Genomic DNA, 26904 nt, shown 5'->3' on the forward strand with positions numbered 1-26904 from the left:
CGCGCGGCTAAACCTGAAATTTTCTAATTCTAGGTCTAGTGTTAGTTGGATCGCGTTATACATCACTTGGCTAGGCAACATTCTATCGTTTTTAGAGATTTTCATGCTGTCTGGTAAGTAAAGGTGTAACTTATTTTTAAAAAAATGCAGAATACCGAAAAACCTAAAATACTATTTGATTTAAAGGATAAAACTAAGCGCCAATCACGTTATACGATTTCAAGTCGGATTTGCATCATACGCCTAAGAACCGACTTACAATTAGATACGACACTTAGATACATCAAGAAATTCTACAATAGAAAAACTAGATGAACCTACAATTTTGGGCCAGTGTCGTTTTCTAGATGTTAGTATAAAATTAAAAATGTATGTCTTTTATTTTATATACTACTAGGATATAAGTCTAACTAGTTTCGGGCTGGGCCATCTTCAAAGACTCTACAAATAGATTAACATCTCTCATCTTATCCATTTTACAAACGACAGCGGTGGGTAGCGCTAATTAGCATAAGATATAAGTTAAATTTTAATACGTCGAAATGCTCTGTAAGGACTTTTAGTAGGAAGAAAAAGTTGCAAATTCATAACTATGACATGAACAAGATCATTTTAAAAAGAAATTAATATGTTTGTGATTTAGGTGTTACGTTTGATTTAAAATTTTCATTTTCAAAGCATATTAATAGATTAGCGGCTTCGGATTAATAGATTTCAAAATGGGAATATTTTTAAAGTACTCTTTAATACATTTGTAAGAAGTAAGTTGGAGTACGCCTCATTCATTTAGAATACTGCATATGTGACCTATAAATCTATAATCGAGAGAGTTTAAAAAAAATTTATAAGGTATCTTACCTATAAAATAACAGGATCATATCCCACCTTTGAACCGTATTTGCAACTTTTGAGTACCAATGAGTTTACTTCCCTTGAGAGAAGGCGTGCTATCTTGAATGCTTACACATTGCATAAAATTTGGTTCAATAAACTTCAAACTGTTAACCAAATTGTTGAGAACATTGCCTTAAATGTACCGAGATTTGCTTCACGGTCGCAGTCCACTTTTTATATAGATAAGGGCCGTACAGACGTTTTGTTTCACGCACCTATTTATGGAGCCTCTTGTTTGGTTAATAATCTTGGGGATGTCGATTTTTTTCCTTTTTCGGAGTCAAAATCTTTTAAAAATTATGTGAAAAATCTTATAAACTCTGGTATTTTTAAGTATTAATTTGAGAATTTGTTTTTCCATTATGTTAACGATTACAACTGTTTATTTTCTTTGGTGTTAGATACTATTCAATTAAATTTTTCGGATTAATGTTAAGTTACGGTCTTAGTAGTATTGTTTTTATTTTGTAAAACCTTTGTAATTGGGGTTTGCCCTGTAGAGGTTTAATGGAAATAAACAAATAAATATCACTATGTTGCATATTTTTATTGCACTAAAACTAGAACTAACCCTAGAACTAGAAAGTTTCGGTTTATTATTATTTAAGTCTTACAACATTCCCATTTTACAACTTTTTAATCTTTAATTTTGTAAATTAGTAACTAATAATCTGATTTCGACTTTGATCTGTGATCTTTTTTAACAAAACAAAAAGAAATATTAAGAAACCTGGTTGTAAAATGGATAAGATGAGAGATGTTAATCTATTTGTAGAGTCTCTGAAGTAGGCCAAGGGCCGAAACTGGTTAGACATAAATTCTATATAAAATAAAATCCAGTTTAAAGGTACAAAATGAAACTCTAGATTATTTTCTTCAAAAATTTTTACACGAATCGTCATCATTTTGTCCCTAGTTTTAGTCATTAAATTTATGCCACGACTTACAGAAACACCCAGTATAATCGTAAAACGTAACGAGTAACCAAGCGGCTTCTGTGCTTGTGATAGCTGTCATCAGTGTTCTGTGATAAAAATGGACAGGCACCAAACAATTTTCAATAGTTTGAGCCTGTCTATTCTGAGAAGTCTTATATTTTTAGATAGATGAAAACGAAAATCCCGTTTTTCTCAACATTATTTTTTTGTCGCTTAGTCATATGATGCATAACGCAGTCCAGTTCTAGTTTTAGTTTTATAAACTCTAGTGCGAAGTAACACTTAACCTAGAACTAGAAGCATTCGGGTTTAGTCGTACGCCTCGTAAGACGGCTAAACCCGAATGTTTCTAGTTCTAGGTCTAGTGTTAGTTCTAGTTTTAGTTCAATAAAAATATACAACAATCTAGCATTAAATAACAACTAAAATTCCTTATATCCAAAGTACGTTCTAACGAGGTTTTACTGCACTTTTTAAATTTTGTTCAGGTTCGTTGTTTGATTGAGTATTGTAGTCTCTCTAAGATTTAAGCTTCCAATTACGTTTCGAGAAGTACTCAAAAAAAAACGAAATAAAAAGATTGAAAGTGGTAGCGTGACATCGAAAAGTAACAAAGATTTCTAAGAAATGTTGGGATTAATCTTATTCTAGGTCTTCGGTGGCATCGGCGTGACTGTACCATTGGTTATTATTAAGTCATCATCGCCGGAGATCGTCCGTTGCGATTTCACATTTTTATAAATACGCACCGGTCACCGTCAGAAGAAGAAGTAAAAGAAGAAAGGCAGCAACCATCGTCTACGCAGCGAGACACTTTTTCTTCGCGCCCGCAGCTCCGTTTCTTTATGATCTAAAGCCGACAATCTTTACCTACATTTCTTTAAAAATAATTTTTTCTTCACCGAAATTCTTTTCACGAGAAAGGGGTAATTGGGTTGATTTATTTTCGATGTTTTATTAAAAAGAGGAAAAAGTAAATTGAAGATAATCGCGACAATTTTTATTTTCAAGTTAAAACCGGATGTTATTAATTTTGAAATCCACGACCGGATATGCGCTTCTTTGCAAATTTAAGTTGACATTAAAAGTATTCTTTTAAGGGATTTTCTTTGTGTCGAGCTCTTTTAAGTGATGTGGTTTTCGATTAATGGTGTGTGGTATAAAAACCGTTTTTATTATCGAAAACTATTGCCACGGGCAAGAATAGCGAACAGTTTGGGTCATAAACTACACCCAACATCGATGGGGGTTATATAAAATTAATTGGACAATAATAACGATTCCTCGCGCGGGTATCGAAATTGTAAACTCTAGATGTGATATCTTAAAGGAATTTCGATTCAGTTCTAACTTTTATATCATTGGATGGTGATGGCAATGGTCTTTATTGATTTTGGCTTTTATCGAATGAAATTCTGTTATTAAATGTCGTAAATTTTTATTATTATTAATTTTCAAGTCTTGGTAAATTCTATTTTATTAATAAATTCGTCTTGATTATTATTTCTTACTTCAATTTGATTCGGCAAAGCACGTTTACCTCGTAAAGTCGAAAACTAACTTGAACAGATTATTGAAGCAAAAATAATCTCTTCAACATTCGATGAACAACCGTAAAGGTGACGATTAATGAAACTTCTTTATAACTTTAAAGAATTATTGTTTAGTTTGTTTTGAAATGGTTATAAGAGTTTTATTAGATACGTTATGTTTGTAATTATATCTTGGAGATGTTTGTAATTGATTTTCGGTTGAGTGATTGTACACAATTGGGAATTGAATTTAAGAATTTATTAAAAAAATTTTACAATACCTCATCCATGTTGATTTTGATAAATCAAATCCCACTAACACATCCACTTTTCTCTTTTTAGTCACTCCTCCAGATAACCCATTCTTACACTTTTCAAAATTCAAATCACTCATACACACATTTACACAATTTATTAAAAATAATTGAAATAACAAAACATTTTCACGATTTTTATTTTTTTCTTCTTATGTCTCCTTTCCAAAAATTAACTTCGAAAAAATTAATTAACTGTGTTTATTTTTCGTAAAAACTTTTTTTCGTGTTAGAGCTTTTTCGCGGGATGGATTTAAAGTTTTCGCGGTGTTCGTTTCTGAACGGCCGAAGCTCTTCTGGTCGGGATCGTGGGGTCCTTCGCGATGCGTGTCTAGTACGGGGCCGCGGACGCGTGACGTCACCAACAGGTTGTATCTCTGGAGGTGGTCGGGCTTCGATGGGGGCCCTCACCGACGATGGAGCCTCGAGGGCGATGGCGGGGGATAGAAACAGCACTCAACGGGGCCCCGTGTTTGCACGGGGGGCGCGAAGACCGATACGCGGCGTGGGCGTCTCGACGGCCCCAGAACAATGATGGTGACACGTGTTTTCAGTTATATTTTGCAAAACAAATCAATGAAAAGAAATTTAACTCTAAAAAGTTTCATTAATTTGGGTTATTGAAAAAATATATAATTAATAAAATACTGAAAGAATTTTTAATTGATTATTGTCGATTCCATCTGGTGGTGTAATCGTTTGTGTAGAGGAGAAATCGTTTTCTTGTAACAATAACTAATTTATGGAGTGTGTACATTGAAATTAAAAAAGCCTTATGAATGGATTTATGTGAGATAAGAATCTGCTGTGGTTATGGTCATAATTACTATTAATACCTGTTACTTTGATACTAAATTCATTACGTAGTATGGCATAATCAAAATCGTTTACAATTTTTGCTTTTACCTTTGAGGACTTCACTTTTAATTTAAACACTTAATTAAAATCATACATTTAGCAGAAGTATGATTAATAATTCTCTTTCCTTTATCATATAATAACTTCGAAGTTTTAGGGTAAAAATAACAGTCGAAGCCACATTCTTAAATATGAAACTACCTTAATTTAGCAACAAAGTTATCTTTGTAGATAATGGAAGACTAACAATACCATCATTATAAAATAAAGATTGTTGTCGTGGACTGAAAACACCTCAAAATTACCAAACCTCAAGTTTTTAGCATTTTAAAAAACTGTTTATCAATTCCAAAAGAACATTTTTTATTCTATCACAATCAAAGTATTTTAATAATACTGTAATCGTAACAAACTGTAACTCATAACTTCATTGGAAATTCATTGGAGACAGTGAAATTACAGATTCATTAATTATCTCTTACCTTTTAAACTTTGTTTAGGTTCGTTGTTTCATTGACTATTGTAGTCTCTTTAAAATTTAAGCTTCTAATTAAGTTCCAAGAAGTACTTTAAAAAAAATGAAATAAAAAGATTGAAAATAGTCATAGAAAAGTAAAGAAAAGTACCGTAGAGTTGGGTGACATGAAATCGTAAGGGTTAAAATCATTGTTGTTATCTATTAGGTAAATGACCAAATTCAAAACATTTTCTAACCTGTACTACAATGATAAAATAACGTTTTTAGTTGAGAAACGTTATCAAGAGTTTTATTTGGCCCCTAAAAAACATTAAATAAAAGGTAAGAAAACCATGGTTTTTGATATGCTGTATAATTAAGGTCATCCTCAGATATCCAGATCAGCAAATCACATGTAATAATTTTTTGACAATTGTTTATTGTCTTCTTAAGAGATTCTGAATGCCAATTTTGTTGACTTTTGTTTTTGATATTAAGAAATAATTTTTCATATTTTTGGGTGACTTGACAAAATGCCAAATAAATATAAGAGAGCATTGGGTAAGCGACAATACCACGATTTTAGTAAAGAAGAATTAGAAGCTTTAACAAATATACGTACTGGTAGATGGACATTGGTGGAGGCTTCAAATATTGCCTGTATATCAAAATCGCCATTATATCGAAAACTGAAAAATAAAAATATGAAAACTTATGGTAGGCCCTTCTCACCCTATACAATGGACCCATACTTTTTTATTTGATGTCAAGTCAATCTTCAAGTCAAGTCTGATTTATGCTTATATTTTCAAGTAACCCAACATGTCGGGTGACTTGAGAAACACAGCTTTTATTTTTTTTGTTCTTTTTTTTTGAGTTTATCAATAACGTTTTATACGGGTTCTGTTCTTTGCAAAAAATGGCATAGCGCTATATTTTTTGTTTTATGATATATTCCTGAGTATGGCAGATATTATTGAATTGATGTTAAAATTGCAGTCAAGTCACCCAACTCTACGGCACTGAAAAATGTTATGATTTTCAATTTACAATCTAAATTGAATCTGACATCCATTGGAGTAACTTCATTGGAAATCCTACAACTGGAGATACATAAGATATCCATTGGCGTCACTGCCATTTGCGATTTGGACGGCCATTATAGGTACTACCATTAGATATCGATTTGAGAATCTTTCTTAGAAATACAGAGAAGGTATCTGGTTCGGCATTCAACGGAGAACTTGCCATTAAAGATTCATTGGAAATCCACTGGACTATTTTCATAGAAAATTCAATGACATACAGTAATTAGATATTTTGCATCTGCAGATACTGATAAAAGAGATTCAGTGAAGAACTGGCTATTAAAGAATCATTGAAAATCCACTGAACTATCTTCAAGGAAAACTTAATGAGATATAGGCATTAGAGATTTTGCCACTGCAGATATTGGCATAAGATATCCAATTGAAAACATGCTATTAAAGATTCATTGGAAATAGTTATTGTAATTCAAAACCTTGCTACTATAGGTACTACCACAGAGTATACAATACAGTTACGACTATTTAAAATTAATCCATTGTAGGCATTGTCATCAAATATCCATTGCACTATCCTGATGAAAAATTTAGAGGAGATACTGCAATTGGAGATTTTGTCACTATACAAAAATGGTACAACACTGGTACAAGACATCCAATGGAGGACTTACTATTAAACGTTGATTGCACACCTCTCTGGACAATCTTATTAATAGACTATCTTTATGTCAAATTTAATGGGACAACAATTTGACATGAATGATTTTTGTAATGAAATAATTCAATGAAGCTAACATATTTTGTTACTTTTCTATTTAGAAAAGAAAGGCTGGGAGTTTAAGAAGTAGTTTAAGAATTAAAAAAATTCAAGAAAACTTTATGAAACAAAAGTAACATCTCTCATATGTTGTTCTCCATTTTATCTGCAGTGCTCAAGTTTATGAACAAAGTTACTCAGTACTCTATCCACGTGCATGCATTTTTCGCTTAATATTCTCTCGCAGTTCAGTAAAATTTCTAGGCTTATCAAAATACATAGTTCGCTTGAAGTAAAATCACAGATAAAATGGTGACCGTGAAATTAGCTTAACGGAAACTAATAATCTTGGCTGGGCCATAGACGCGTGTGAAATGTGTGCAATGGCTTCATGCTGTTGAAATCAAGTTCTTTTAAGAGAAATTTGATAGCGACGTATCTTTGGGAGGTAGAAGCTAGTGATGAAAGTGAGTTAGCGCTCGGAAATAACCGTGATATTATGCCCATTTTCCTCACAAAATAGGGTGCCATCACAGCTGTCTTACAGTTTAGATCGTCTTTCTGGGCTATATCCCAGACGGTTATCTAGAGTTTAAAGGGGCCGTTGATGACATCGTTCCCTCATCTTCATTCATTATCCATAACATTGTTTCTGCACAAACTAACCATCTTGCGAAATCTTGTAATTCTTGAACTACAACAATTTTGTACGGGAGAAAATTCAAGTCTTCGCAAAGAATCCACCAGACAGTCCTATCGCATATACTTCGTAGTTACTTCGTGAAAGCAACTCGTACAGTATTAACGTTTTACTCTTTGCTGTTGCAAAATCTGTATTTCCGAACAAAAGTTTCGAACCCACAAAAGAATTGTGTTCCGAAATGGCGTTCACTAGTCCAATCTCCATTATAACAAAACTTCCACATCAGTACAAAGAGGGATTAATCACTAACTGAAATCTCATCATCATCAATTAGAAACGTTCAAAAAACATCGGGTTTCACTATCGGACCTTGTATATACTGAATCAAAAACTTGCTATTAAAGTTTCAATGCTAATCCATTCCAATCCCAATGAAACATATCTACACGAAAAAATTATTGAGTTAGTACAATTAGAGACCTTCCTCCTCAGATACTACCATACATATAATAGTTGGGATTAATGGTGACCCATTATAAGTATTATCATTTGATATCCATTAGACTATCTTCATTATGAATTCAGTGGAGATAGAGCAATTGGAGATTTTGCTACTGCACTTATAGGTATAAGACATTCAATAGAAAACTTGTATTAAAGATTAATTAGATATCCATTGGATTATATTCATGGAAAATTCGATGAGATGATTTGAGTTTTCTGCCGTTTGGGATTATCCATAATAGGTACTTTATTGGATACGGATTTGACTATTAAAAATTAATTGAAGATACTGGCATTAATGTGCACTAGATTACCATTATCAAAAATTTATTGGAGATATATCATCTTTATTGGAAATTCATTGGTGATACTGTTATATAAAATACTGCTGTCAGAGATCCATTGGAGTATGTTTATTGAAAATTTTATCAACATTTTGCATTTGGTGGAGATCCAATGGCGAACGTATCGTTGGAGATTTCTTTGGATATCCTTTATTCTTAGATATCTTCTGTCAATACAGCTTCACTGGAATATCTTTGTGGGAAATTCATTAGAGATCGTTTCCTTTGATGATATAACTTAGTTTCGTTGTAGTTTTATTCTCAAATTTTTCTTAATGATTTCTCCATGTTATTTTGTTAGGTTGGAATAGATGATTTCGTATCTGTGCTAAAAAGTCTCAAAGATTAATCTGTGTCATATAGAAAAGTTATTATTCTAAAATAACGTATCGTAAAAGGATGCACCATTTAGGCAACTCATAATGTATTAGAAAATTTCTTATATGATTGAAGTTTTTAGACTTCTGTACCTATCAAATAAAGAAGTTGTTTGGGGTAAAACCAACTAAGCTTTGCTTTGTATAGGTTACGTGTTTTTGCTGATAGTGATAGAAATCAGTTTTGCGGAAGTTTTAACACATTTACAACAAATATAAGGCAAAAAATCAGACTTTTTTCTAATTTCCTTTTTTATTGGGATTTTTGTTTGATTTCTGGCAAAAATGTATCAAAAACTATCAAAAAGAAGGTAAAATCTATTCAAAGGTCCTTATGGCGTTCGAGTTATTGAATATAAACACTTACTTTATTGTAAGTAATTTCTTATAAGTTGAAATATTATTTCTAAATAAAAACATTTTTTAATAGAAACTTATTCTTGGAATCAAATTGGTTATAAATTAAAACTTGGATATCGTTAGAAATAACGTGGGAAGTTACACAGAAACGGCAAATATAGTCAAAACATTTTCTAAGATTATTATGGAAATTGTAAAACGTGTTCCTTACGCGCGATAGAGAGAAAGAGAGGGGGACGAAGTAGACAAATATTTATGATTAGCTGCGGGCGTTTCATGTTCCGAAAGCTCGGTAAATCATTGATGGGGAGACCTTGTACTTTTTGTGTGTGTGGCAATGACAACCGTGGCAAGCACACGTTAACGCCTGTTATTTGAAATGTTTTTTGTTGTTCATTTAGAATTAACCAGTCGTAATAATTAATGATTACAAATTGTAATAACCGTGTACAAACCAGTACCAAATTTTTAAATGACATTTTTCTTGTAACAAAAATAAATGTTCTTAAAATTTCATTCGTCCACTTAAATTTATTAAAAAGTCAATTTTTTGTTGGGGTTCTTTTAAAATGATTAAAAGCTTAACGATCGCTTTTAATCAAAGTACGCGTCCATTAAAAACCTTTATACAATGTAACGTAAGCTCCTCTTCGTTTTGCTCTTCTTATCGATATCCCTTCAACTCTCTAAAATTACCAGGCGAGTAATTGGTATTAATAAGTCATTAATGGGTGGTTTTCTCGATACAGGGACTAACGTACAACATTTCAATGTTTACATTAAAGGCTTGCGTCCTCGAGTAGGTGCATCACAGCATACGAAGCCGTAATGTGCAATTAAGAATCGACTGAGACGAGACGATAAGAAGTTCTCCTGCTGCTGAGTATACCGTTTCTGTCGGCGGAAACGCGATTTCTGAACACGCGCCCTCACGTATTCGACCACTAAGACGGGTTTATCTATAATTGGATAGAGTTAATGATCTATTAAAACTCCAATGGGAGATTTATTGGTAGCGATAAATGAAGAAGTTTATATTTGAATTAAAAAGAATAATTAAAATGTATCTTTTTAGTCTAATTATCTTAATCAATTATTATTAATTAATATTGGGATTCCTTATTCTTTTGACATTACAAGTTTCTTTTTGCAGCTTCTGTTTTAGACTTTCATTTATGGTGTGACAACTTTAACCTTCGAGCGGGCGCGCTGTTATAAAATTTATCACAATCTTCGTTTTTTTAATATATTTCCTTATATAATGCATTTGAAACGATTTAACGCTAATGTATTCGTGTAACCATATATTTTGAACATTACGATGAGAAAATTAAAAAAAAAAAACTATTGGCGTCGTTTTTATGGCAAAAAAAGGTGTAAAAGATAAAAAATTTACACATTAATTGCTGATTGATAAGGCCGTATTGATATTATGTGATGAATTTATGGTGTAAATGTATTATAAACACGTTTCGAGTCATATGTGAAGGTTTCAGGGTGGTTTGTTGACTTTAGAAAAATACAGGTCCGTAATGAAAGTTTTCTCGGAATCGGAATTTTTTTCTTCATCTTTTCAATATTTCAATCTTTTCAATTTTTTCGCTAGTTTGTATAAATATTCAATATATTCAAAGGTTTTTTGCGTGTAAGAGGTCTGTTGAGATCGGAAACTAAATTTTAAAACGCCATGAGGGTTTGTTTGCACAGGCCGTATTTATTTTTTAGGAGTTATTTACGATTAGTTTTTATGAGTAGGTAATCCTCGGCAGATTTCGGGGTATATTTAGAATACGGTTGTCAATATATAAGTTTAGAGATCCACGTTATAGTCATTGTGTAAAGTGTCGTTGGAGCGAAAAGAAGTCTTTTTATGCAAAAGTTTTTGTGTTGAAAAAAATATTGAATGTGTTAAAATATAACAAGTGTTAAAATTTTATCTATTATGTAAATGATGGCAGCACAAGAAATATTATCTAAATGTGACATTGAAAACAACATTCAAGAACTATTTGATAAACCGAAAAAAGAAGAAGAAAAAAATGAGTGATGAAGAAATTGAAGTAAATAATTTTGACAGCGCATCTGAAGTGGATAATTCTTCTGAAGAGTATGAAGACAGTATTGAGACATGTATAGAAGATTTTTATGTTGGAAAAGACAATGTCAAAAAAAAAATATTAACATAATAAAAGATGTTTCAGGTCCTACTTGTGGTGTAAAAAATCTTAGTGAATTAGAACTATTTCAAAAAATTATCGATAGTATAATGCTTGAAAATATTGTGGCACATACAAATACTTATATAGAATCCCTGAGATCAAATCGTGAATACACACGAAGCAGAGATATCAAAGATACTAACATAAACGAATTATTGGCTTATTTGGGAATACTTTTCTTAATAGGTATTAAAAAGTCGCGTTTTGCCAATGTAAAAGAAATTTGGAGCAGTGATGATAAAATGCATATGTTATAAAATCGAGCGCGCTCGCTCGAAAATTGATACGGACCTGTGTTATAAATTTTATACACAGCGCGCCCGCTCGTGTTACAAAATCGAGCGCGCCCGCTCGAAGGTTAAACGTCGTTGCTAAATGTCACAGATGGTACTGTTAGTAGCGTCTGAACAAGGCCATTACAACAAGCACTGGTCGAACCCGACTTTGTGCGGGTTGAAAAAGAAAACGACCGTCGCGTTTACGACTTGAAAACAACTTATGTTAGAGAAACGTGGCACGAAAAAAGATTTTTCTTTTTGCCTCCGATTAAAACCTACTTACACCAATTTTATTAATTTTTATCGAAAAAAAACCCACGCGACTTGAAACCGCAAAAGAAATAACCTAATAATTATAGAAATTAATTCGTGAATACAAAATTAAAGTGCACCGATGTACATATTTACATTTTATAACAATAAACATGGCAATTATCGCGCGAACATATCTGAAAAAATGAAAATTGGTCCCGAACGACGCCCATTTCGAATGGAACGGAGACTTGTGCGTTTCGGTACTAACTCATCGTTTCGAAATCTGAGATAAGCACAAGGTTTACGGGCGCGAATAAGAAACGATCACCAGAGAGAAACGTATGGGCGACAATCGGACTGTAATAAGCGCGTGTAACGGTGTTATCTCACAAGGAAGGAAACGATGTACTTCTTGTGACTTATACAAGTTTTGTATTGGAATAATCAATTTATACAATTTACAAGGGGTGTAACAAAAAAAAATAATTTATATCTTCTTAAAATAAAAGTAAACTTTATTTATTATGTTTGATAATCGTTAAAAAAGAAATTTCAGTTTAATAATATTTTCTTGCTGGTCTGTTGTGATTCATCGCACAAGATTCAGCAACATTAAATTAAATACTGTAAAACCGCGATATAACGGGTTAATACGGGGAACGGAATGTAACTAAAACTAGAACTAACAGTAGCATTAGAGCTAACACTAGACCTAGAACTAGAAACATTCAGGTTTAGCCGTCTTAAGAGACGTGTGCCTAAACCCGAATGTTTCTAGTTCTAGGTCTATAGTGTTAGTTCTAGTTTTAATTCAATGAAAGATGTATAACAATCAAACGCTGAATAACAACTAAAACTTGAACTAACACTAGCATTAGAACTATCACTACACCTAGAACTAGAATCATTCGGGTTTAGCCGTCTTAAGCTAAACCCGAATGTTTCTATTAAAATAATAGAAAAAGAAAATTCCTTTCTGTTTAAATGATGAAAATATTTATTTTTCTTTGTTTTCGGTGCTTACGGTGCAATACGAGTTATCGTATTTCGAATATGGTTATTACAACATATATTTACTACAAAAAATGTAAAATTGAAAAATGAAAGAGTGTCTCAATTAAATATTATAACATATCAAAATAAGGTTATTTCACAGAATACATTAAAATTAACTAAACATTATTAAAATTATCAAGATTATATTTACCGTCAATTTATTTAGATACTAAAATAGTTGATATACATATTAATAAAACTCTGGGTTAACGATGAAAATGGTTTATTTTATTTTAAATTCGGTGCTACATGTTTCGGAACTATCTTATTCCTTCATCGGGCACGACTGGAAGTATCGAAATGTTGTTAGTTATAGATTTTTTTTAGACATAAAGAAAGTTATAATTACCGTCAATGTTGAGGAGTTAAAATTAATTGTTTCGTTAAATGAATCAAGGACATATCAACAGAATAAAGTTTCAAGAAAACTTTTCTTAAAAGAATATCTATCTCCAAAAAAGTATCGATCTACACGTGTTTTATAGTTAAGAAAATACTTTTCTATCAAAATTAACACAACACACTATTCCATTTTTTAAAAACCGCTAAAAGAGAGAATGGGTTAAAAAAGGGGGGTGCGAGAAGCTTTCGAAACTTACAAAATTATTAAAATTAAACTCAGTCAGAGTCCATGTGTTGAGCACAAGTGGAAAAATTGAACTGAGGTGACATGAAATTTGGTTGGGTAAACGATAGCGCATGCGTTACAATTATTTAAGAGATGTGGAAAATTAGAAGTCATCTTATAAATTTAATGAAATGTCTGAAACTATTAAGATCCTCAACATCGTTCATAAGTTGATTATTGTGATTATTAATATGAATGTAGTATTCCTCTAAAAGATCTAATTCTTTAGATTTATGGAAGTTCTTGATAAGTTTCAGATTACTAATATCTATCTTATGGTTAAATTTGTGGATGTGTTTGTAAATCGCAGAACTTTCTTTTGTTAGGTGTTCTTTAAATCTGGTAAGTATATTACGTCCTGTTTGTCCAATGTAAAACATATCACACTCGGAACATTTTATTTTGTAAATGCTACTCAGTTCCTTCTCTGTAAATTTATGTTTATTGTTAAAGAGATGTTTATAAATTTTATTTTTTGAGTTAAAAGAAGCAGCGATGTTAAATTTTGAAAGGTTTCGATTAAAAGATTTTGTTAGGAAGGGTTGAAAAGGTACAGAAATAAACTTTTGGAATTGTTTAAAGTGAGGATATATCAATTTATTGATATGTGATTTGTGAACGTTTAGATAGATGTTTTGTAATTCGGTAATAGTGAAATTATTATTTAGTCCTATTTTAATGATTTTCTGAATTTCTAGGATGGTGTCTTTTTCATTAAGGGGTATATATATAATCTGTTAAAGAAAAATCTAAAGCTTGCTGTTTTTTGTTGATAGCATGTAAAAGAATTACTCGGAATGATGTTATCTAAAGTGGTAGGTTTTCGGAAAATGTTATATTGTAAACAGTTGTCTTTAATATTTCTGGAGATCTGCAGGTCAAGAAAATTGAGGGTAAAATTATCTTCTGTTTCGATTGTGAACTGTAAATTATTTATATTGTTAATTATGTTGTATATCGCTGACAATTTTGCGGGGTTTCCATTAAAAATAATAAAGATATCGTCCACGTACCTGGCATAGAAAATTATATCTTTCGTGAACAAGACGTATTTATTAGAGAAAAATTCAGTTTCGAAACTATTCACGAAAATGTCAGCCAAGACTCCAGATATTGGAGAAAAAGACACCATCCTAGAAATTCAGAAAATCATTAAAATAGGACTAAATAATAATTTCACTATTACCGAATTACAAAACATCTATCTAAACGTTCACAAATCACATATCAATAAATTGATATATCCTCACTTTAAACAATTCCAAAAGTTTATTTCTGTACCTTTTCAACCCTCCCTAACAAAATCTTTTAATCGAAACCTTTCAAAATTTAACATCGCTGCTTCTTTTAACTCAAAAAATAAAATTTATAAACATCTCTTTAACAATAAACATAAATTTACAGAGAAGGAACTGAGTGGCATTTACAAAATAAAATGTTCCGAGTGTGATATGTTTTACATTGGACAAACAGGACGTAATATACTTACCAGATTTAAAGAACACCTAACAAAAGAAAGTTCTGCGATTTACAAACACATCCACAAATTTAACCATAAGATAGATATTAGTAATCTGAAACTTATCAAGAACTTCCATAAATCTAAAGAATTAGATCTTTTAGAGGAATACTACATTCATATTAATAATCACAATAATCAACTTATGAACGATGTTGAGGATCTTAATAATTTCAGACATTTCATTAAATTTATAAGATGACTTCTAATTTTCCACATCTCTTAAATAATTGTAACGCATGCGCTATCGTTTACCCAACCAAATTTCATGTCCCCTCAGTTCAATTTTTCCACTTGTGCTCAACACATGGACTCTGACTGAGTTTAATTTTAATAATTTTGCAAAACGATATGGTAAATATACCAAAGATAAGCTTGTTTATACGAAATGGATATAGATAACCTATCAAGTACTTTTATGTATAACAAAAATGAAAATATGCTTTTATAGTTATCATTATGTGGTAAAATGAAAAAAACAAATGTGTATAGTAATAAATTAGCAGTAAATGAGGTACTTATGTTGTTTCATTCAATCTAAATAATTCAATACGGGTTTTAGAAGATAATTGCACATTTATTTATAGATTGATGCGAGAATCTTTTTATAGCCTAAAATGGTTTTCCCATGTTAATTATAATAACTTGGTATAGTTATTATGTACTATAATTGCGATTATTAATAGCAAATCAATCATATTAAGAATTCGTTAAAGATGATTATTGTTTTATAGGTATCGATATCTATAAATTGAACCAAGACAAATTTGCTTAGATTTTGATGAGATTTTCACCGTGTAATTACTACCTGGTTTTATAATTTTTATTTTCCGTTCTCTTTTCTATTTCTTCTACCAGAATGAACCATAGCTATTTCTTCTGCTGTTCCTTTCAATGAAGCTTTCATTTGATACATTATTTCTACTTCATATAAAACAATGGCATATTGTTCTATATACTATTGTTTTCTACTTCCAAATTATTTAACTCAACGTCTGTTCTATTGTATATCGGGTTGAAAATATCAACAATCGTTTTTGTTATTTTTACTTTCAATAAATAAAAATTACATAATTTTCAATCATAGAAATACATTAAAAACTCAATATAACGAAACGTTCTTATAACGGACCTCGCTAGAACGGATTTCGGATATAATGAACAAAATATTTTTATGTTACACAATTAATATTATTATAAAGACAAGATCCCGCTGTATAAATCAAAGACGGTAGTTCTAACTTTAGTTGTTATTCAGTGATAGATTGTTGTATATTTTTATTGAACTAAAACTATAGTCGAGCCGTCGAATTTGTGCAGTGATAAATCACCGTGACAAGTAGGTAAATTTCTCACATCGTCGGTCGCCCTGTCCGGATTCGTCAAAGTAGGTGACCACACCCCTTCTGGGGGTAGCGCACTGAGCGCGTTACTGGAGACAAAAAAATAATAAAAGCCGCCGACGCACTGTGAACGGTATTCATAACTTCTTATCTGACTGTAAAGATAGGTTTATTCTCGTATAGTGTAGCTGCGCCTTATAGACCCTGGTGGGAGTAGGCGGTTACATAACGAAGGAACCGACTACCCCTTTTTTTTGTAAGTACCTGTCACGGTGATTTATCACTGCACAAATTCGACGGCTCGACTATAGACTTAGAAATAGAAACATTCGGGTTTAGCCGTGGGTCTCTTAAGACTGCTGGTAAAGAAACTGCTATATGCTTACGCAGAATACAAAATGTACTCAACGAATCCATAACAAAATATATGGAGTTAAGAAGATCTCGAAGAAGACCCAGACATTCTCTATATGTTATGGAACGAGAGAAAATGAAACAAATAATGTCGCTGAAGAAATCCAGGCTAAAATAGACAGCTAAACGAAAGCCAAAGAAACGATGGGAGTATGATGTGAAGGAGAATATTAGAACACTTGGTATGTAAAACTGGAAGTGTGCGACGTCTGACAGATCAGAATGGCAACGTATTATGGTATTTCTTTATTTCTGTAATGAAGATTACAAGTTATATGTAGAATTCAATATCAAAAATGAGCAAGACATTTACTTGCAAAACTTTCCTACTTACAAAATAGAAAACTATGCCAAAGCATGTAACATTTGATTTCAAACAAAAATGTCCACATGCCAGAAATACCTTAATTATACATTAATAGATAAGCGACTCTTTTCTCCCGAACGATCGAATCTATAGAACGACTACTCAAAAATTATTGCTACTTCAAGTGCTAATCACAAATTTATTATCAATAAAGTTTTTTAGTTTCTTCAATTCAAATGCTGATGATCTAAGTACTGCAAAAAGAAGTAGAATTTCTTTTGAAAGTATGAAACTCTAAGTGGCTTCAGTTAATCATTTCCTTCTTTCATTATTTTCTTCATGAACATAAAACTCCTAGGTTTGCCGTGGCTTCAGATTTTATAAATGGGTTAACATGTTACATATTTTATTTACATCTGCCAAAAAGTTCTACAAAAACTTTGATAAAAATGCCCACAATCAACGATTCTGATACAAAATTGAACATTTTAAGATCAGAAAAATTTTGTTCCAACACTATTGATCTTAGAAAGGTCATCTAAGGTGTCATCAATGATATTCAATCTTAATCAATAATCTTAAAGCAATTTAATGATTTTAAACTGTTTAAAGAAAACATATGATCATATTATCTTTCATTAAATCATAATTACTTCGACTTCTATTTTAGTTTAATTCTACATCGATACACTTTCCATCTTGTATTCTTATTACATCCGGTTTGTTGTAACTAGTTAAAGTACTTAGAAGCTAACGGTTGATCAACAGCCACGACACTCGATACGTTTAAAAGATATATAATAGCGATCGATCTCGAGCTTCTAGTGAAACCCGTTAAAACCAACACGTGTCCAGCTTATTCAGAAATCCTACACTCTCCAAGTTGAAACGTAACGTATCTTAAGAGCACCTGCGTAACATTCATTGGATCACGTTACTTTCTTAGTTTCAAGAAAAAAAAACTTATTTGCTTTAGAAAACTATTTTATTCAGACTTGTTTAATATACTTTTTGGATGTGAATGTTTTTAAGATTATAAGAATCTAAAACGGTAGGAGATGTCGTTAAAGTAACGAAGAAGAAGAAATCGTATAAATAAATTTTCTGAAATCACTTTATCCGGATTTTACGATCAACGACGCGGCGCCTTTTTAGTAGAATATACACTTCTCTTTCACAACATCCCTTTTTTGGCATTTACGATCGACTAAACACCGTAAATAAATTATTATAACCAAAGAAGTCAAGAAGAAAATTCATAACTTGATTGATTGGTTGAGAACTTATGTAATAAAATGACGTCTTTATGACGATAACTTCTTTGGAACTGATTTTACAATCGTTCGATTTGATCTAATGTGAATGTATGGATCTGTGGATGTCTTCTCATCGGATGACGTTGGATATGTCGTTTTAAAAACGCATTTACAGTCCAAGAATGATATTTCCTTCTCCGCTTCCCGGAGTTTGCTGGCGCGGCCGCCAGGTGGTTCTACTCCATATATCTTCGGCCGACAAATTCCGTTACTTGACAACACCATCCTTTCGTATCTTAAACTGGTATTGTAAAGTATTTATACTCGGTCCCAATAAATCTAGCGCGACGGCGATTCATTTTGCTCTCTCGCGAGCGCCCCTTCTTTCCCAATATTACGTTACTTTTAATATGATGCGAAATACGGATTCCCAACATTTCTCCAAAAGAATTCCTCCGAAAACACAATAATTTATTACCAATATTTTTTTTAGTTACAATATCTTGTAAAATGTAAATTTGGCTGATGATGAAGTATTAAATTCGAAATGAGTGTAAAGTAAGAAATTTTACTTTTCTTTAGATTAAGTTCTTTTTGGTATCTATGACATAAATATATTCTTGAAATGGAGCTCTAGGTTTTGCAAGCATAATTCACGATTAGCTTCCAGGGGTTTCATACGCAAAGGAAGAGTTATACGTTAAAGGCGTACGACACGGAAAACGTATTCGCGACGTCGGCGGTGGCGTCGTGAGCGGCCGGTAACGGATGGTAACGCAAGTCGGAAAGCACCAGAAGAAGAAGAGGTAAGAGGCGAAGGAACGAAAAGAAGAAGGAACCGTACATTGTGCGGACGCACGCGAGCTGGTTTTGTGGGAAAACGAGTTCCAACAACGACGAACAGTACCAGCTTTTGCTAAAGGGGGCGAAGCCTCAAGACTGCGTTTTACACGGAACTGTGGAACCTAACGTTTTAAATTATTCCGAAGCAAAAACAACAACAGTACCTAACCTCTATAATACGTAATTTAAAATTTACTTGGGAATGTTAAAAATAAATGAGCCCAAACCGAGATACAGCATACAAGTATTCATTATACAGAGTGATATAAAGTAACCTTCTATTTTATAATTTTTTTTTAATTTGAAGAAACGACAAACTGCTTCCGTACAAAAACCAACAATGTGGTTGAAATTATCTAGCTTGTTGACTCTGATAATTGCATGGTTACAGAAATATAATAAAGGGGTACAAACTTGAAAACATCTTTTAAAAACAATTCTAAACAAGAAAATTTTATTACATTAAATGCTATTCTAAAAAAAATTCTTTGGTCAATCTAAAGGAAAAATTAGATCCAGAACTTAAATTAATTTATGTTACGTCATAGAAATGAGAACAAGAAAATTTGTGAAAATCAGTGAAAACATTTACGAAAATTATACGTCACGATCTTGGGTTAAACTTCTCAAAAGATTCGTTTAGTAACCCCTTGCCATACAATGACGCCTGAGAAACGTTTATATGCCGTTGTAGACTTTGATATCTTCGTGACATCAAGAACTGTTTATATAACTGCTGTTCAGTTGAGCCAGATTTAAATAGCATTCGGATGTGCCAATCTGCATTTTATTTGCACGCCCCTTAACGTGACATACGTTAAGTAAAAGTAAAAATTATATAGTGATATAATAGAAACTACGAGATGCTTGTTATTTCTGAACAGACCAAATAGACAATTTTATGAGTTATCCTAGGAATAACTAAGACAGCCGGTTTTTCCAGAACACAAACATTCTGCAAAACAAACATTCTGAACATTAACCTAAACAGTATTGCAAAAATTACCTCTTTAGGCATAATCTTGTTATAATCACTGATATCAGGTAACTGTACAAACAGTGTATCATTAAACATTCTCACTATTCAAACTTTTCCAGCATATTGGTAATTATAGAAACATAAACCGGATCCTTTTTGTTACCTAAGAACTTGATAGCAATCTGCTTGAATGATACCCAAGCCTCCCTCAGTTACAATTATTTGTTCAAAGTTGGAAACGGACATTAATTTTCGTATATCAAACAAAATAAATACATCTTTCAATTTTGCTTCTGACAGATGAGGAAACTTCTTGCAGATATACTTTAAACAATGTTCATCTTTATCTAAAGTTTTTACAACATGTTTGTTAGTTATAATTTTACATATTGAGGTGACAGCAAAATGTTTTTCGGGTCCACGAGGTTCTGGCACAAAATGTTTAATAATAATTTATTGCCTTCCCATCAGGTTATAATATACCAATACTTATACAATTACTATAACTTATCTAATTACTATCCCTTTAACCAGCCTCTCCTTGTGTTCCCACATCGCCTCGCTGCTACCACCTCCCCTATCCATCTCTTTCTCTCCACCCTCTCCCCCAACACCTGCTTCCAATCCATCACGTCTTCCCTCAACTCACTATACTCCACCAGCAGATGGTGTAAAGACTCCCAGCCCTCGCTACACAGTATGCATCCCACTTCTCACCTGGCAACCTCTTCTCTTCCTACTCCTCCATCATCAGGTACACTATTTCACTATATTTTGGATTGTACCTGCTTTCCCTTACCCCTCTCTCTTACATTCCCACATCCCTGTCCCTGCTCCCCAGGTATTTTCACATCTCAATCCCCTGTTTTCTTTTCCTGTTCACTTCTTCTGTTGAATAGCTCATCTTTCTGTACTATTCCTCCCTTTCTCGCTGCCCATAACGCCCCTTACTTGCCTCAATCTGTCTGCCTTATACCTTGAACCCTTTCCTCAAAACGCACCGCTGATTATATATCCCGGAGTCTTCCTAGCCAACCCCAACCCCCATTGATTTTTCCATCTCCATATCTCCACCCCATGCACAGAATGTTTTGTACACGCAAATTTTATTCTAGACCAATGTTATTTCTGTACTCTACTGTCCCATTCATATAAGAAACATGGGTATATCGTAAATGCTATTGACAGTTTTATATTACATATCTGCTAAGCACGAGCACAATAGTTTATTTTATTTAAAACGATATCAAAATTCTCATTTGTAACTTTCTTCTTTCTTCGTCTATATACATGAATATTAGTACCTGCTGACAACAAGTTCTTTTCCTTTAATATGGAGGCAAGTAGTACAACTTTCTTCTTTATTAAGCCCAAATTCTTAACTAAATAGTTTAGTTCTGTTTAAGTAAACACTCATCATCAATGTTTTCTTCTGACACAGACATATCACTATTTGCATCAGCCGATATAATATACTTATTTAGGATAACATTTTTAAAACTGTCTGGCGGTTTAGGGACAGAAAGATTCTGACAGTGGTCTACTGGCAGAATGGCAAACGGATGGCTGCGATACCTTGCTTTTATTTTATAAACTGTAACTTGTAACACCAATGGTACAAAACCATATCATTGGTCATTGGAATAGGAAATCTAAACCTTCTTTCTCATTTTTTTGACCATTTTCTAAGATCTACAACACATTCGTAACATACTTTATACGACGCTTATTATTTCCCCTGACTACAAAGTTAATTTCCATAATATGAGCAGTAAATGTATCTGTAGCATTCTGTTGATGTGTTTTAATCACAAAACTGGAAAGAATATAAAAAAAACTGTCAGGAATTTTTCTGATTATTAACGAGCTGAAGACTGAACGGAGTGAATCAGTAACGGTCGTGCAAATTAGCTGAAACCTTAAACTTAAATTTTTTAGAAAACTTACGTGATATCAGGTTTGATTTTGGCATCCGTTCAGTAAGCTTTTTGATAAAAACCAAAGATTTATAAATTCAGGGCAGCTAAGTAACATTCGATTCAAGTAACAGAACTGAACAATATATTAATTTTATATGTTTTGTCAAAATAGTTAGAAAGTTAGCTGAAAGTAATTATTTAACATATTTATGAATATGATTTATTTACAATATTTTGGAAACTGTTTTGCAACAGATCATAGTTTTTCACGTAACTAGAATTTGAAAGAAGTATTTTTGGCATTTTTGTAAACATTCTTTTACAGGTACTTATAATTTGTGTGATTTTTATTCTTTATACAGATATAAAAAGCTTGTATTATATACAAATTGGTTATGCACAAAAAGTTTGAGGTTGATAACTCTAACAGAGCTTCAAAGAATAGCAAAAACTGGCCGTTTCATCTACTGGCTTAATAGGTCCTATAATAAGCTAGTTGATGAAACGGCCAGTTTTTTTACCTATATAGGTAATTGATGTTTTATTCATTCATACAATAAACGCATAATAAAATGAATATGGTAGAACCTCATCTTCTTCATCTTAATATTTATCATTAAGCTGTCTTTTCAATATCCCTGAGTGCTGTGTGATATTTTTGCCAGTTCCAGTATCATACCAACCTCAAACCTCACAAAAACCTCTTTTTTTGGGATATTGAAAATTTTCATTTTACAGTAATTCAGGCTTAGATAAGATTAGTGAAAATTGGTTTGATAAAAATCGATGTTTTTAGGTAAATCAATATTGTTTTGAGCTTGGCCGCGTTATATTGACATCATGTGGTCAAAGCTGATGCGATGGTTATCAATTCAGAAAGCACATGAAAGTGCAAAGCCCATATGACAGTTCACATCACTTCTACAGATATTTCTCGTGATTGCTAAACCATAGTGTTTTGCAGTTGCTTGATTAGATTTTACGTCAAACCATCTCGTACAATTCCAGTTAGTATCTTTTTGGTTTTTTTCCTTGAGTCTAATCTGGCCCCATCTTTTTATAAATATCTTCAACACACTCAACCTTCTTAAGTCTATGTCTTTACCATAGGGCTCTTCACTTGCTTGCTAAGCCTCGGAGTCACCGTCACCCAAGTATTTGACATAGTGAAACCTCCATTGCCCCAGTTGTTCCAGAAAAATTATCATAACAATTTTTGTCCATGATTAGGCTTTTCTTGGATTGTCCCTTAGATTAAGTACTTGGGAGGTTTGTTTTACAACTTCATATTTATTTGTAGAAGAATCTTTATTTCTAGATAGGTTACATCATGTATGAATTGAATAATTTTTGTTTCGAATACATTTACACTAAATAAATGAATAAATTTTAAAATTACAATCAGATTCTTGATTTGCCCAAGGACAGTAGAATCTAACAGGACTGCTACATCCATTGTATTTTCGTAGTCCACTAGGGATTGGTTGCCCGCACTCTACGTCACACTATTTGCCACGCCTGGTAACTGTCTGCGTTTTTAGAGGTTATATGATAGACAATAATATGTCTAAAAACATAAAACTTCAAAAATAATATGAATACGTTTAGGATATAACCTCTAAAAATACACAGCAAACGAATAGACCATAACAACAGCTGGGCGTGGAAAATGTTGTGACGTAGTTTGCGGGCAAGTTGTCACAACAATGGATGTAGCACTCCTGTTAGATTCTACTGTCCTTGGATTTGCCAAGTTTTAAAAGGTAGATTTGTAAAATATATTCCAGGAATCGAATATAAACGAATATTCCAGAAAACCACTTCAGTTAAGTTAAGGGCTATCATTACTGGCGGTGTTTCCTCTGCACGGATATTTGCAGGTGGACCTTTACTCATTTCATGCACAGTATTTTTAAGGAGGTTAAAGTGGATGCTATTTTGGTAATTACTCTATTTGTCTTTATTGTTTTTGAGAAACCCATTTTTCTAGCAACAGCCAATTTCCTTAATTCGTTTCCACCTTGTGTTTAAATCACAAGGAACCTTTAATGAGATGAGTTCATTACAGAAAATGTTTTGCAAAAAAAAAACTGAAACTGAAAACAAAACATGTGTTTTTCTGTTTTAACTAAAGTGACCAACAAGTTGTTATTAATTTTTTGGTCAACGATAATAATTTAAAACTTGTCCTTCTAAGTTACAAACATGTTTTATCGTGCTTTTAGCATCTAGTGAGTTTCTATCAAAGGCGAAAACTACTTCGCACATAGCCGGCGGTCGAGTAAGAGGTTCGCGGGCCATTTATCAAGTCGCGGTAAAAATAAAATGGAAAGGAAGAAGGAAAAAGAAGAGGTAAAAAAAGTAAACTATAAGGGGGTCGTTCGCCGTAATTATTCGCAGTTTATTACCGGCCCACCGGCGGCCCCAATCGGGGCAGATAAAGACGTAAAAAAAGCGACGGCATTTCCATATCGGCGCAATTTAAACGCGCGGTCCCGCGGCCGCATCACTCCCGCTAATTAATTAATTATAAACAATGTCTCGGGCGCAATCTGATACGCCCCCGGGCGACGCGCCAACTTTTTATTATCGCCGGGGCCTTCGGCTGCCGTGTGTAGTGGTAAAAACGACGGCTGTGTCGGCGATCGAACGGACACAAGACCAACCAATTAAGTCTGTAATTAATTCCTTTATGGCTACCACATAAAAAGAAGAAATATACTTATATGATAAAATATTTAAAATATTCAAATAAACCACAGTCCATTAAATTAAATCCATTAAATTACTGATTCTTCAGTACCAACTATCCTAAACTTAAGCAGCGATCGGTAAAAGTTAAAAGAGTTACAGGAAGGCGATGAAGAACAAGTTGTAGGTAGAGAGGAAGAAGAGAAGGTGAAGTAGAGAGCGTGCCGTCACGCGCCCCGCCCGATTGAGACATCATTGTGGCTAGCTGTCATCGCGACCATCACCTCCGTCATCATCATCATCATCATCATCGTAGTCGTCGTCCTCTTCTTCTTCTTCATCATTGCTTGGGCGCGATGATCGTTTTCGCCGCCGTCTCGGTCGTCGTGATCGCGGCCATCAATAACCGATATCGGGGGGCCCGGGGCTCCCCCGACTAAAGGTGGCTGCCACGGCGGCCGTAATGGCCCCACGGCCGCGCCCTGATGGGTGGCGGCCCTCACGTATTGCGCGGGCCCCTTTTGTTTTACCTACCACAGTGTCGATATTTCAATGGGTTCTCTTTAATAAATAATAAAATGTTGTGAAGCGCCAAAGATATTTTTCCTTTTTTTTAATTTCACAAAATATTGTTTTCAATAATTTTTTATCTATTATAAAGTATAGTACGTGATATAAACTTTTTGATCTGTTCAATTGCAATAATTTTGTTACATTAACATATTTCTATATTTTAATATATTATTTACTGAAATTTCATGATTTCAACATTTCTATTCTATAAAAAACTATAAATTCTAGAAACACCATATTTTGCGAAATTTATTAAAGAAAGTCAATTAATTGGCAGATGACTATGTTTCAAAAACAAATAACCAAAAATATAGAATAGGCGACATAGTAGGAATTGATTGCGCATAGAAAATAACAAAGCGATTAGAAGGAAATAGGACCGTAATTAAACGCAAAAGACTTCAATAAACACCATACACAATGCTAATGGACATTTGCCGAGCGTGAAAAGTGATTTCATTGATTCGTATGGACGATGCAGGACGATTCGTTCGGTCCAATACAGATACAGCCAGTATTATTTGAAAACTATCAGATTCTTGGCGTTGCACAATATGGCAATAGGAAGGGCCCTAATTGAACTCCTAAAATAATAAATCAATCAGATGACAATAAGGAATACGTTAAAAATACACATTAAATCATACCATATTATTAGAAAAACATATTATGGAATAAGAAGTACTCCACCTGTCTTCCACCTGTGGAAGAAGTGTCTAAAGTATCGATGTGAAGAATCTAGGATACAACCCTGCGAACATAAAATTCCACAAGGTTCAGTACTAACTTGCTTGTTATTAATATCATTAATTTGAAAAGCAATGTTTTTAGTACGATCTTTTACCTACATGAGGATGATACCCCGTTAACAACAACTGAAAGAGCATTGAAGTCATCGCGGAAAATACAACACATGTTGTTGGCATTGTTTTGAAATGCATGTTAGCGAACATTCTTCTTGTTGATTCTTTGATCGACATCATTGGGCAAATATTAGGTTTCCTGAACAGCGATTTTAAGTGGACAAATAGTGTGAACGAGGTTGCAGAAGATCGTGGATCGTCTGTTCGTAGAAAAAATTGTTTGGAAAGGGCAGAGATCTGCAAGTTACCACCCTAAACTCATAAATGATCATCGAAATCGCAATTCGAGCAAGTAGATACACAAAAATGCTTATCAGCAGTTTTGTGTTGTTCTTTGAGATCGATATTTTCCAATGAAAACAAAATTGTTGCTTGCTGTGAATTTCCACGACTCTCTCTTTTCTATTGTTCTTAACAGTTCAGTTGAAGATATCACTATAGCCAAACTACCACCACAAGAAATGTAAGATGCTGATGGCTCAGATGATTCATGACCATCAATTACCGTGCTATTAATAACGATGTAGTTGATGATGTCGTATTCCTTTACATCTGCGAAAATCTGCATTTGTTGCTTCAATTCTAAGTGTAACAAAATACGAAAAAGTCCCCTAATTGTATGGTTTTCGTCTTCGCAGTTCACAGCAAACCTGTTGTAACAAGTCCAGTGGTTTTGTTACTCCAATGGACCAGAAAAGAAACCACATTAATCGCTTCAACTGCCAAATATGAGGCAT

The 26904-nt window shown here is 33.1% G+C and overlaps 2 protein-coding genes and 1 long non-coding RNA gene across 4 annotated transcripts in view; 1 reads left to right on the forward strand and 2 right to left on the reverse strand.

The window, feature by feature from the left end:
• The window catches only part of LOC111425788 (uncharacterized), a 59905-nt gene extending 55928 nt beyond the window's left edge, over positions 1-3977 (reverse strand). For both annotated transcript variants that reach the window (XM_023060039.2, XM_023060038.2), the window contains exon 1: positions 3646-3977. In XM_023060039.2, coding sequence (XP_022915807.1) covers positions 3646-3654 — 9 coding nt within the window. In that variant the 5' untranslated portion in view covers positions 3655-3977. The remainder of the gene's footprint in view (positions 1-3645) is intronic.
• LOC111425786 (L-lactate dehydrogenase-like) overlaps positions 1-26904 on the forward strand; it is a 158352-nt gene that overhangs the window by 50500 nt on the left and 80948 nt on the right. The window lies entirely within an intron of this gene.
• Positions 12991-13864, reverse strand: LOC139432604 (uncharacterized). Its single transcript, XR_011642347.1, has 3 exons — positions 13432-13864; positions 13182-13377; positions 12991-13118 (listed from the first exon to the last, which is right to left on the reverse strand). It is a non-coding gene; the product is annotated as an uncharacterized lncRNA (long non-coding RNA).

This window comes from Onthophagus taurus, chromosome 1, assembly GCF_036711975.1.
Source record: "Onthophagus taurus isolate NC chromosome 1, IU_Otau_3.0, whole genome shotgun sequence".
Taxonomy (NCBI): Eukaryota; Metazoa; Arthropoda; class Insecta; order Coleoptera; family Scarabaeidae; genus Onthophagus; species Onthophagus taurus.